Below are 13042 nucleotides of genomic sequence, written 5' to 3'. Positions count from 1 at the left end.
ATGTGGTTTCAGGGTGCTATTCCTGCGGTACCTCTTTGAGCATCATAGCTGAAGTAGTCACAAAGAAACTGAATAAGAAGTGAAGAAATTGTTAGAAATCTTTCTCTTTTTTTCCCATTTTATAAACTCCCCCTCTTGTCTATCACCAGCCATACCTCTAACTGGTATTCAATCGCCAGACTGAAGAGAAGTCAGGAAAAAAGTGTTAAGTCAGGGAAAAAATAATAATTATTTTGACTTTCTTTATCCTTTGTGTGCGTATGTAACACTGCTTTTGAAACTAGATCATGCAGTCTATCTGCTCCTGCAGTTAGCTGTTTCTGAGGTTCCTGTAGCCTGTGCACTGAGCCTTTGGGTACACCTGCTTAGCCCTGTTCAGGCAGGGGTGCATTGATATGGTGCCCCATGCCAGCTATAAGCAGCACAGCTGCAGCTGACAGTGCTCAGCACAAGCCCTCAGCTTCTGCAGAGAAGCCAACTTTCAGTTCTTTCGGCTTGTGAGCCAAGTGAGAACCCTGCATGAGCTAGGACAGGGTGAGCTGGCTCCCACCTGCTCAGCAAAGAGCACACAGAGCTGCCTCAGACTCCAGTGGGAGCCGCATGAACACTAAACCTGTAGGACGGGTCCCCAGGTAAGGGAATCAATAAAAGATATTATGCAAAGGAAAGAGTTGTGACAGAGCAAGATTTCTCATGGGGTTCGCCTAAGGTGAGCCACAAACGCTCCTCCCTTCAGGCAAGTCTGGGAAGCATTGTCCAGAGTACTAGGGAATGAGGAGACCACCACAGAGCTTCCACATTTCCCACCGCCCTGGGTTGCATGCATGCGTCAGCCCAGGCACACCTCTCTTGCATGTGGTCATGTATTTTCAGCGGGTATTGACAGAATTCCGGGGGAATAAGTGGACACAGAAACAGTTCCAGCCATACAAAAGAGGTTCCAGTAGCCTGTTGTTTTTTTTTTATATCAAAGCTTTCCAGTAAGAGGCACAGACTGACAGGAAGCAAAGCTCATTCTTTCTGTACATCTAGCTCTTGTTGCCCTTTCAGGAGCAGAGAGTCAGATGCACGAGACAGCTGCCGAGTGCACGTCAATCTACCTCCTAGAGAGCCCCCAGTCTCATGTATTTTTCATCCGCAACTGTTTTCACTGCTGCAGATGTGATAATCACTTTTAACTGGAGTGTGAGCCAGGAGAACACCCCAAATCCAATGGGTTCACCAGCAGTGCATTGCAGAGGGCATCTGGGGAGAGAGCAGAGCAATCGGTCCTGTACGTGAACAGTCAGTAAGGCTAAAGGACATGTTCTGAGCAAGTACAGCAGCAGGACCAACAGGAGACAAAATATCTCCCACTCTGAGTCCCAGCTGTGGCATCTTTGCTGCACAAACACTTTTATGAATATGTAAAACTGTAGGTTTAGACACACAGGTGGAATAAGATGAGTAAAGGTAAAATCATACATTTGGTCCTAGTCTGTGCCAATTCACGTTCACACAGAAGCTGGCCTGGTCATCTTGAAGTGGCAGGTGAGCGGTCCAAGTGTGCAAGGACACACTTAGTTCTGATTTTTATACAATCCAGGCAATTACAGGCCTCCAGGCAACCAGGATCTGAATCAATGGGATGTTTAAAATGGGCTGGGTTCAGCTTCAAACGCCTGCATTTACAATGGAAGTGACTACATGTGAGCCTGTTGCAGTCACTGGAGAGCCACCCATTACAGCCGGTGGCATCCACACTTTCCAAATCACCCTGACAGAGACACTTAGATTCCTACAGATGTCCATGTCTGTAGCAAAGACCAGGCAAGAAAGGTGCCAGCTATACCCAAATCCTGCTTCTTCATGCTACTACTCTGGAAAAAGTGTTGCATATTCATTTAGATCTTACTTACCAAGAGGAACAATAGCTCAGCCTCTATTTACAAGTCACCAGTTGTTATAGTTCCAACGTGGGCTTTATGGGACATGTCTATTTATCTAGGAGGTAGTAAGAGGTTTTGAGGATACTGAGACCAACTAGTGGAAGTAGTGGAAGGCGGCCCATCTGAAGATGGCCTACATGTTCAGACAAGTTCTTTGATTCACCCCTAAAAGTGCTGTTTCATATTTCTGGCCCCAGTATTTTACATGAATGTTAGAATCACCCTACATTCTCTTCTCAAAACATTTCCCAGATACCATGCCAAATTATCCTTTCAGCAAATTTGCTGATTGTCCTTTTCACGGATTCCGTCGTATGTTAAATCATCCAACAGCTACAGACTGTCATATCCTTAGTGCAAGTCATACCCTTAGTGCAAGTTCTCAAGAAAAAGCAATGTGTGAGCTTTTTTGCCTTTTTTTTTAATCTCTAAAGATAATCTTCAAAAACATGCATGCAGCTCTACCTCAATTCCTTTGTGGACTGAATAGGAGAGGAAACATTTTAAAAGGGTTTCACAGAAAAGAGAGATGAAAAGATAGAAACTACAGATTTCAAATAGAATATATATACACACAGACGTGTCTATATGGGTGCTGTAAAATGCCAATCAGACCATACAGATTCAATATAAGACCATCAAGTTCTCTGGAGATTGAGGCATTTTCTGCTGGGAATCTGTCATACTGTCTACCCCAAACACCTCGTGCCAACGAACTGTTACTTCTTTTCTTGGCATTTGAGGTCAGAAAGGAAATGATCAAATACACTTTTTCCTCTGACTTTCCCAACAGCTGTGTGAGACAATTACTTGTAGCAGGAAGTAATTGCAGACTGGAAGCCATTGCCTGTCACTCTTGGATATAGACAGTATCTGAAAGATTTAAAGTTCATGTGTTCTTTAAATTTAGACTTGATCAGGCACTTTCTGTGGTCAAAGTTCCATAAAAACATAAATCAGCACAGTCTTGCCATAACTCAAGGGCAAGGTACCTGCAGGAGGGCCCTCTGGCGCAGGACAACTCCACGCTACCTGGGATGTCTGCCAGAGCTGTTAAAAATGAGCTTTGCGAGCGGGTTGTACACCGTCTGCAAAACCTGTGGCCTAATGAAGTCAAGGTTCCCCTCCAGACGTCAGCAGTATTTCTTTCCTCCGTGATACATGCAAGACGGCGTTATTTCACCAACAGGCAAGTTACCTCGTGCTGCTGGGAAATAAGAGCATGCACACAGGAACTGCCCGCAGAGGAGTGTAAGTCCTGTACAATGAATTCCTCAGCTGTTACGTTGAATTCTTAAAAGGGGTTGCCTCAGCTTCCTAATCCCTTTAAAAAGACCAGGCTTGGAAAAATTAAGCTTAGAAAGTCTGTGTGTGTAGGAAAGACCAACATATATATAATATTTTAGCTATTAGCCCCACACCTCTTTAAATCCAGTTTAGGATGCTTACTCTGACTGAAATTTAAACCAGCATAGAGAAATCTATCAGTGGAGTTACACAACTTGGCTTTCAATTGACGGAAGGCTTCCTTCACAGAATTTTTAAAAGCTGACTATCTTGCACACCAATAAGGAAAATTGCAAACGGCTTCATTTTGTAGTGTAACTAGCACTTAAAAGTCATAGACTCGCGCTTCAGATGCTGAGGGGGTTTTCTCAATACCTCACAGAGCCTTACTATTTCCATAAACCTGACTACTGCAGAAATTAAACTTTTTGAAGATCACACTGACTAGTTTCACTCTGAACAGGGTTATTGACACAGATGATAGTGGCTGTGTTTATGCAAACCTTGTCTAAATTGGGGTGAATGTTGCTAACACCAGCACAGCAACCTGAATTTGCTAATTTATGGTTAGCAAAGGTGAAGGTTCAAGTGAGCTAAAATTCAACTATCAGCAAAACTGCCTTGTGTAGGACAGACACATGAAATGCAAAGATAGCTATGTAAAGTTAATTCTACTCCTTTGCTAGTTCTGAAGACTCGGTACAGTATTTCCTTGTGATGTTTCTTTGTCTCTTGCCTGTATACTTAGATTTCATGCCTATTAAGACTTCTTTGGTTGAACCTTGGAAACTGCCCATTTGCACTCTCTCAGGCTGAAGAAGCATACTCTAATAGGCAAAAATTATAGGATTATTGGTTTTTTCACTTTTAACTGAAGCTGCTTTTGTCTAGATACAACTAAGAAGCCCAACAAGCATGTACCCCTGCACTACACTAAAGCTGGCAATGCTTCTACATTTTCTTACCGAAAAAAACAAGAGGGTTTTTTTGTCTCTCAATGTGAAATACTTGTGGAGAGAAGACACTCCTGTTTTACCTTGCCCTAACTATTTGAGGTCAGAGCTATAACCAACATAGGGTTTACTTTGACGAGGTGAACTAAGATAAAGACTGAAGTTTGTCTTCGCAAGAGTTTTTGATTAATATAGTGATTATAACTCTTTCATTGTAAAAAATATGCCATCTTTTGCAGTGACAGCATACATATGGTTTTATGCCCTTCACTGAATAATCTTTGGTGAAAAATAAGAAATAAAGAACAGTTTTATTTTTCTAAAGCTAAATGACATAGAAGGTCAGGAATATTACAGCAAGTTAGATGTTTTCAGGTTTTTCTTTACTCAGAACTACTTGTACGCACAAGTGCACAGAGGGTGGAATTCTTATTTCCCAAATGTATTTATTCTTAAAAGAAGATAAGCTAAAGACCAGTGTGAAATAATGGCTTTCTGATAACATAACTACAGGCTCAGCAACAGGTTCTGATCTTTGCAAGAATGATACTCAGAACAAAACAACAGAAGCACACAAAAAAAGAAATTACACCAAAAAAACCCAACCCAACCCAAACCAAACCAAAAAACAAACAACCTGGGAAGGCCCATTGCAAAAGACGTTTCTTAGAAGACTTAGGCTCAGATCTCGACTGAGTGAACCAAACTCTTGGCTTTTAGAGATGTAGAGATGTAACCCTGCAAGCTAAAATTTGCATGAAAGTTTATTGCAAGGGTGAGAAAGAACCATCCAGACAAAACCTACAGCCTCTTTCAGTAAAGCCCGTGTTCAGTTTAAGGAAGACACAATCAGAGATGCACTCATTTACATTCCTCAGTTTGGTGAACTTGAACATTTGCAGAAGTAGTTCTCTGAATCACATCAATGATGCTTTAGGAACAATAACCAAGATGTGTTAGAAAAGGGCACTTTTTCTTCTTGTTCCTCATATTAAAAACCCTCACTCTATAGAAATATCAAAGGGTTTGCCACTTTTACCACAACTTCAGATGACCGGCTCCTTGCCTTCTTGGCTCCTTCTCATACCCCATCTACAACAGAAATTTAGTGTATGTTTTCTGTTATTTTTAAATATTCTTTCATCTCACTAGCAATTCAGACAGGCCAGGAGGGGTTGAATCCACAGCAGGAACACTGCAAACTGAGGATCCCTAAATTTTCACCAGTTTTAGTTAAATTTAGGTAGATATAATCTATCCTAGCCTTTAGGTCTTGTTATTGCTTTGTAATAGTGTTAAACAGAGCAAGGGGAAAAAAAATATTAAAAAATGCAATCTCATCATGAAAGACTAAATACATTCTTTTGCCACATTTGTGTTTATTAAAAACTGTTAATATGATTTCTTGAAGCGCTTACAATAAAATCTGTTCTTTCATTTTGCTTCATTCTGAATCTCGTTGTAATTGAGTTGAAGTTGCATCTCAGTTTGCTTTTCTTATAATCTGAAACAAGCCATCCTACATTCTTCATCTGGAAGGGTGTCTTTCCAAAAGTGTAACAGTATCAAAGACTTTATGAAATAAGACCTTTTTATTCAACACAGTAGCTTTCTGACAGGTAGTGAACCAAAAATGACAAAACAGAAGCGGCTTTGAAAGGCTTTCTGATGCATGATATGTTTTGAAATAAATTTTTCCATCTCAAATCACAAAACTGATCACAAAATTTGTTATAAAGTGGTTATTCTGGCTTTCATTTGGCTTTTCAGTCTCCTTCACGGGTGCATTTGCCATCAACAACAGGAAGAGAATAGATGTAAGGGAGGAAACACATCAGTGTTACATAGTAGTGTGCTGAAAATAGACACAACTCTACCACTACTCTTGCATGGCAAAGAAATAACACAGTCCTCTTTTAGTTTCTTATTGTTCGATTTTCAGTATATCCATTTTATTTGTCATCTTTTGTCAAAGGAGAAGGAAAGGAATCCCCACTTCTGTCAAACAAGACACTAAGGAACCGTCACCTTTGCTTATGGTTACTGCTGAGATGAAAAACTGGCACTACTGAATTTCCAAGTGAGCTTTCTGTCCAGAGTGCCATGAGCCAGTGAGTGCAAGCGGAGCAAAAAAATCCTGCCTGGATTTAGCAAGGGTTACTCCAGAGGCTATAGGTGCTCTTAGTACTTAATACAAAACTGAAATATATCCGCCCAGTAAATGTTTCAGAAATGAAGCAAGCACAAAAGCTTAACATTTCTCTTCCTGTGTTAGAAGCTTGAGGACTGACGTAAAGGGCAGTAAGACTTGATCTTCTCATTTGGAGAGCTCTTACTGAGTTCTTGTTTCAGTCTAGCTGTATGGCCATTTGTCTGTCACAGTTTGAATATAGCTCTCCCCAAAATAAAACCATGTCTTTCTAACAAGGATATTTCTATAACAGAACTGTATTTTTATGGATTACACTTGTGGAACACTACCATCAGTAAAACAAAAGTGCCTCCCAAATGTAGGCACTTCCTGATCAGGGGTTGAAAGGCAACAGACTTCATGGCCTAGAAGAGCTCTCCAAAAGGGGAGGTCCCCTTGGCATGGTTTCCAGTAAGGAAGATGTCAATCACAAGGAGCAAAGGAAGAATGACACAATGCTTCCTGAGTGTCTTCTGCAGGGGAGGAGGGGGCATGCAAAGCACACAAGATTGTTGCTGCAAGTAATTCTTGAAGGCAAATAGCATCTCAGGGAAATGTGCAGTACAGAAAACCCTCCTTCCAACTTTGCCTTTCTTTTTGCCAAATCCTTCTGGGGCTCTAATCCTGAATTCCTTGCTCAGGAAAGCCTGGGCTAGCAGAAATTCCTGCTCTGAGTCACCCTTACTTGTGATATTTTGCTTTTTAAATGCCCACATTAAGCTGATGGAACTATGATGCAGCATTTCCCCGTACTTTACTTCTCCCATTATTGTGTCTACTTGGGTTTAGTTAATGCTGTGTTTATATTTTCATCTTGGTCAGGGTTACTTTATGTCCTTTCCCCACTGCAACCACAGTCTCTGTCTGTCTTTTGTGGTTTAACTTGAAAATGTCATAAATAAAGTGAGAAAGTAGCCTGTATGAGGATTAGAATTAGATTCCCCTTACATTTTACGAGTTGCTTCCTTTCCATTTCAGTTTTCCAACACAATTCAAATCAGTGGAGCTTTCAGAGATTCTCTGCAAGAGAAACTTTGCTGCACGATAATTTTAAAATATCAACCCTCAGCTAAGGTTTTATATGCATAAAATTTGCCTTGAGCCACTCCACGAATCCTGACACTGTTTTGCCTACTGCAGCATCTATATGTGATTTTTTTAATCTCCTTCTTATCAGGATGTGCTCTCAGAAAAAGCAAATTTAGAAGAAAATGCATTTATGATAACCCCCCCCAAAAAATGAACGTAAGAGGTTTTCAAAAGCTTTATGATCAGTGTGACAGATTTAATGGAAATTTTCATCTATACTCCTACCTCCCAAGTACAAACAATTTCTATAGGAACAATGTTTAGGGGTGAGATCCCTTAGCCTGTGAGAGAAAGTGTCTGTCACATGCAAAGGGTTATTATTAGAGTTCTGTCAATACTTTGATATAGACTAAAATTCTGTTTGTTTTGGGAAGCTTAGGATCGTTAGGCAAAAAAGGGTACCACTTGAGAAGGACTTTTGAGGCAATAGAGTTCATTAATAGATATTTACTACAGTTAGTCATAGATGGAAAAGCTAAAATAAAGAGCATTAAGAGGTTTTTTCCCAAGGGCTTAGTGTCAGAGAGTGCTTTTTCAAGCTCTCCTGAAAACTGAAGAGTTAGTTTCATTCTTGATACAGTTCCACTGACAAGAACAGAATTTCACCTACCATGGATTTGCCTCAAAAGGGTTTTTGCAGTTGTGATCATGTGATGTGCTCATTACTTGGAACATGTTTGCTCTGTGTCTGGTGCATGATATATTAGGAACACATTTCTGATGTCTTAGCAATTCCTGTTTTCTTGTGCCTGTTTCTGGACTTCCAACAGCTCAGCCAGAAGTTCCTGAAAGACTGGCAGCACTTGTTAACATCACTTGTTTGATACTGACTCTCACTACTGAATATTTTTAGCTGACATTTGAAGCACTGTGTCAAATTTATCAGGTCAAGAAACAACAGAAATTAGCCCCCACTAAGGTTCTTGCTGCTGCAGCTGTGCGTCTTCTGGATCTGCACTCTATTTTTAGAGTTGAGTATCTCTCTACTGCACTACAGCCTTCAGTAGGGACTTCACCTTTGCCAGACCTCATCAAGAGTTATTTGGTGACAGGGCTAGCGACTTATTCAGTAAGATCCTCTGACAGAAATCACAGTTTTTGTTAGAACGGTTATTTCTAGCACCAAGGGCTGGTCACCTGGTCACCAGGCACCGACCTGCTACGCTGCTCATGAGCTATGACCACACAATTAAATTAAAAGGTCTTATTTAACTAGATCTGAGGTAAAGTGACACCAACTGACTGGCACCTACGTTTTTTTAATCTAACCTCCTACAGCAAGCGTGTCTTGGGAAGCAATGCTTGGATTAAACAGTGTGGGTGACCAGAGCCCGCAAGTAGGAGTGAATGCCTGTACCCACTCTCTGCCCCTCTTTTATTAAACTGCACAGATGTGCCCAGTTACCATCTGGCTTGGCCTGGTGCTCTTTTCAGGCCGATACTGAGACTCTTCGTAGAGCTTGCTCTTGCTCTATCATCTGCCTTTCTATGATTCATTGCCATTTCTTCATTTCTTTGACCCTGTACTTTTGTGAAACTGCATCCCTCTACCTGCAGCTTCATGAAAGTAAGCACGCATGCTTGTAGCTCATCACTGTGGCATGAGTTCTCGTTTGCAGCTGCTAAATGCTCCTACACTGTATAAAATAAATAAGCTAAACCATAAGCTATTGTGTCTGCCAAGAAAGATCTATATAGGCCAGAGAGTGAAAGCATGGGTTTGCCTTGAAAACTGCAAAACTGAAACTAATTTTGCAGAATTACGGGTGATGCCAACAACACAGATGCAAACAGAATGTTTTTAAGTAACTTACATCTTGCAGAAACTGAAACTCAGTGGCTTTTCTCTTTATTACAAGGCGGCCTACTACTTCTTTAGCCTGGTCCCTTCAGCCTGGAAACCAGTCCAAGCAACTGTAATCTGTCCCTGGTTCTCAATTATACATGGTGTTTTCCTTATATTCTGTTTCTGTCATTAATATACCAAGAATAATTGATTGCATGTTTTCCTTTCTCCAACTGGGAAAAACAAAGTAGAAGTAGATAGGATAGACAGAGTTCATGCAGATTCTATGTCTCATGCAGACATCCATTTAATTTCATTTTGTGATATGTGATTTTCTTTATGTAACAATCACATAAGAGGTGTGACAACATATAGACTGCAGAAAGTATCAGAAAGCCATTCAGCAGGGGAAAAGTAGTTGTTCAAAGCAAGGAAAAAATTAGACTAGTAAAACATTATCATGATTCCCAGGGAGAAGAGAGTTTTCAGGAGATAATTTTAATGTATTCACTTCATTCAGAGACAATCTGTCAAACTACATAGGGATTTTTCTTAGATTAGTAGAAGTATGTACTTACTTTCTGTTTTGACATACTGCTTTTCTCTCTTGACGTTTGTCCTCCAGGTTTTTAAGCCAAATGTTCATGATATGATCCTGCTGGCTTACAGGGATCGACAGCCCCCTTGTGAATAATGGTTACAAACAAATCCCACCTGGATGTTGAAACGCTGGAAATGCTCCAGAATAAAGCTATCTCCATCACCCTCCCAGTTGTGTATACACTGGTGGCTCTGATCAGTATCCCTGGCAACTTGTTCTCGCTCTGGGTACTCTGTTTCCACATCAAACCCAAAACACCTTCAGTTATCTTTATGATCAACCTAAGCATCACAGATCTCATGCTGGCCAGCTGCTTTCCCTTCCAGATTTCTTATCACATCAAAAACAATCACTGGATCTTTGGCAAAACTCTTTGCAGCCTCGTGACCGTGATGTTCTACTCCAACATGTATTCTTCCATATTGACCATGACCTGTATCAGCATCGAGCGGTACATGGGTGTGGTATATCCCATGAAGTTGATCAAGTGGAGAAGAAAAAGATATGCCCTGGCCGCCTGCCTAGGTATGTGGGTATTCTTGCTACTAGCCTTCTACCCACTAGAAAGCACAGATTTGACCTATGAAGTGGAAGAATTGGGAATTATAACCTGTTTTGATGTCCTCAAATGGGATATGCTGCCCAACTTCGGAGCCTGGGTAGCCTTCCTTCTCACGCTATTTGTTGTGCTCTTCCTAATCCCTTTTGTTGTAACAGTTGGATGCTACATTGGCACCATTCGGAAGCTTATTCAGACATCAAACAGATATGGCAACAGGCAGAAGACTAGATCCATATACCTGGCGATCATAGTCCTTCTGGTATTCATCACTTGCTTCGCCCCCAATAACTTTATTCTACTTGTGCATATGATCATCCGCCTGTTTTATGACAGGAGTCTGTATCATGTCTACAAGCTCACCTTGTGCCTCAGTTGCCTCAACAACTGCATAGATCCCTTCATTTATTATTTTGCATCCAAAGAATTTTACCAGAAATTCATGCAAGTGTTTCGCCGTAACGTACTGCTCAGCGACAGTTTGGAAACCAGAAGGGAAAGCTTATTCTCTGGCAGGACCATGTCAGCCAGGTCGATGTCAAGCGGACATATGGATGGCTTAGATGGCGTAAGGGTCTATTTGCAAAGGCAGGAAAGTGTTTTTTAGCCTTGGACATCCACAGAAAAAAAGGCACCTGTGAGATCCATGAGTAGACACAGAAAGTGTTTCTTTTTGAATGACTCAAAATACCTTGCTCCAGTGCCAGAAGTCAAGCCATACTCATATTGCACATCTTACTTCAGTATTTTCTGGTAAGAAATGGAAGTGTTAAAGGACCTGAATTTATTCAAGAAGCCACTGAAGCAACCCCAACATTCAGAATTAGGGGGTTGGCCTGGAACTAGTCCTACTGCATGAAACCAAGTTTAGAATAAAAACTGCTTTCAGGTTGTATGACCCCAGTGCTTCACCAAAGGTTTGTACTTCTCAGTGAATGTGAAACATTGCTGTATATGAATTAGAGCATACACTGAAGTTAGACTTGGGGTAGGGGAATTATTTTTCTAAGCAATATGATGGTGAGTTTTTTGTTTGTTTGGTTTGGTTTGTTTTTAATGTATTACTTGCTCTCTCGTTGTATTTCTAAAAAAAAAAAAAAGAAAAGTAAAAATAGCTTGTCATTTTCCATTAATGCATAGCCACTGTGAATTCACCACAAGTCACCCAACTGTTCATCTGAACCAAACCACACTAACCTTTGAAAAGGTTAGGTTAGGTCATATTATTTATTTCAATTTTATATGGAAAAATATCTCATACAATGAAAAGAAAGCTAGAACTAACAATGTTTGAAACTACTTCAGCTGCTGAGTGGATTATACTTTCATTTCTTGAAGTTATTAATTTCTCAGGGCAGTGGGGAACAGATTTTCTCACATTGATCTACTACAGTAATAATGCTGCTGCTTGTATGTGATTGGTATGAACAAGTCATTTTCACCAATTCACTATAGGCTATATGCAGAAGCACTGTCCCCCTCAGCAGAGAATTTAGCCTTATATAGTGCACGGACAGTGAGTTTTTCTTCTTTATGGCGATGGTGTGGATTATAAACCAGATTTTCAGAAGGATATATGAGAATTCTACCACAGACTGGAGTGATTCTGTGCCAGCAGAAGCTAGAGGAAAACCTGTCCCTATGGCCAAGTGTCAGAAACATACTTCTTTTTTTTTTGGAAAACAGAAAGGAGAAGCAGAGAAAGCAAGGTTTGAGAATGGGAGATGTACCAAATAGCCTGGAAATAGGTTATGGCAGGTTGATTGTGCAGTCCTGTGTTTGGGACTCTTCTCTGAAATATCCTTCTCCAGCTTGTTTGCATTATTGTGTCATGTTTTAATTCTTCTCACATCTCAACAACTGCCTGTGGGCTTGGAAAGACAACTGCTACAGAATGTGTGCAGTGGAAAGACAAAAGCAAAGTTCTTCCTGTAGTCTTCACAGCTTTTTACCTACCTTTCGCCCTCATCGACAGTGAAGAGCCAAAAAACACCTAACAGAGCCAGACAAGTTTCCCCTCACAAGTGAGACAGAGCTGTAGCGTCCTTCTGCTGCACTGCAACTCCGTCCAGCGCTGAGCAAGAGGCTGTCTTCGACATCGTGGACACCACAGGCTAGGTCTGCCTTAAGCAGGCCTTTACTGGTTTTGACATCCTCCTCCTAAGCAAAAGACAACACCCAAGGCCCTTACAATCTGTCTTTTTTCTTTGTGAATGACATAATTAAACCACAATTTGCCCCCACTAATCACCACAAGTTTCTTCATGGCTGAAGCTGGATAACCACAAAATATTCCTATGACATATTCCTATGTCCTACCTTCTGCTAAGGTATCATCAGTTATTGGAGCAGGATAAAACTGGGCGGACCTAGCACCACCCTTCAAAAGCCGTCTGAACTGTTTTGTGGCATTTCAGTGTTAGCTTTAATTTATCTGCATGTTTTCTGCCCACAAGGCCAACCTTAGTGTTACATCACCCATCCAAACCTTCCCATGAAGCTGCCTGGAAGCTCCCCTGAAGCAGCAGCGGGCACGCGGGTTGCAGAGGTGCAGTGAGATGGGCCTGCTGCTGTGAATCGTCTCGCCTGGGCTGAAAGAGAGAGGCCCACTGAGTATGCTCCTGAGGGAGTCCGGGGCTCTGAGCTCC

General features: G+C 41.1%; 1 protein-coding gene across 1 annotated transcript; it reads left to right on the top strand.

Annotated features, from left to right (window-relative positions):
- Positions 1-9862: 9862 nt before the first annotated feature.
- P2RY8 (purinergic receptor P2Y, G-protein coupled, 8) lies at positions 9863-11133 on the top strand. Its single transcript, XM_010149227.1, has one exon. The coding sequence runs from the start codon at positions 9928-9930 to the stop codon at positions 10999-11001; it is 1074 nt and encodes a 357-aa protein (XP_010147529.1). The 5' UTR covers positions 9863-9927; the 3' UTR covers positions 11002-11133.
- The last annotated feature ends 1909 nt before the right edge of the window (positions 11134-13042 follow it).

This window comes from Eurypyga helias, unplaced genomic scaffold (assembly GCF_000690775.1).
Source record: "Eurypyga helias isolate BGI_N326 unplaced genomic scaffold, ASM69077v1 scaffold4713, whole genome shotgun sequence".
NCBI lineage: Eukaryota > Metazoa > Chordata > Aves > Eurypygiformes > Eurypygidae > Eurypyga > Eurypyga helias.
The sequence above is the reverse complement of the archived record's forward strand: the minus strand, read 5'-3'. Positions and strand labels throughout refer to the sequence as shown.

Coding starts and splice junctions, on each gene's coding strand:
- P2RY8 (XM_010149227.1), top strand. CDS start 9,928: ATGGTTACAAACAAATCCCACCTGGATGTTGAAACGCTGGAAATGCTC.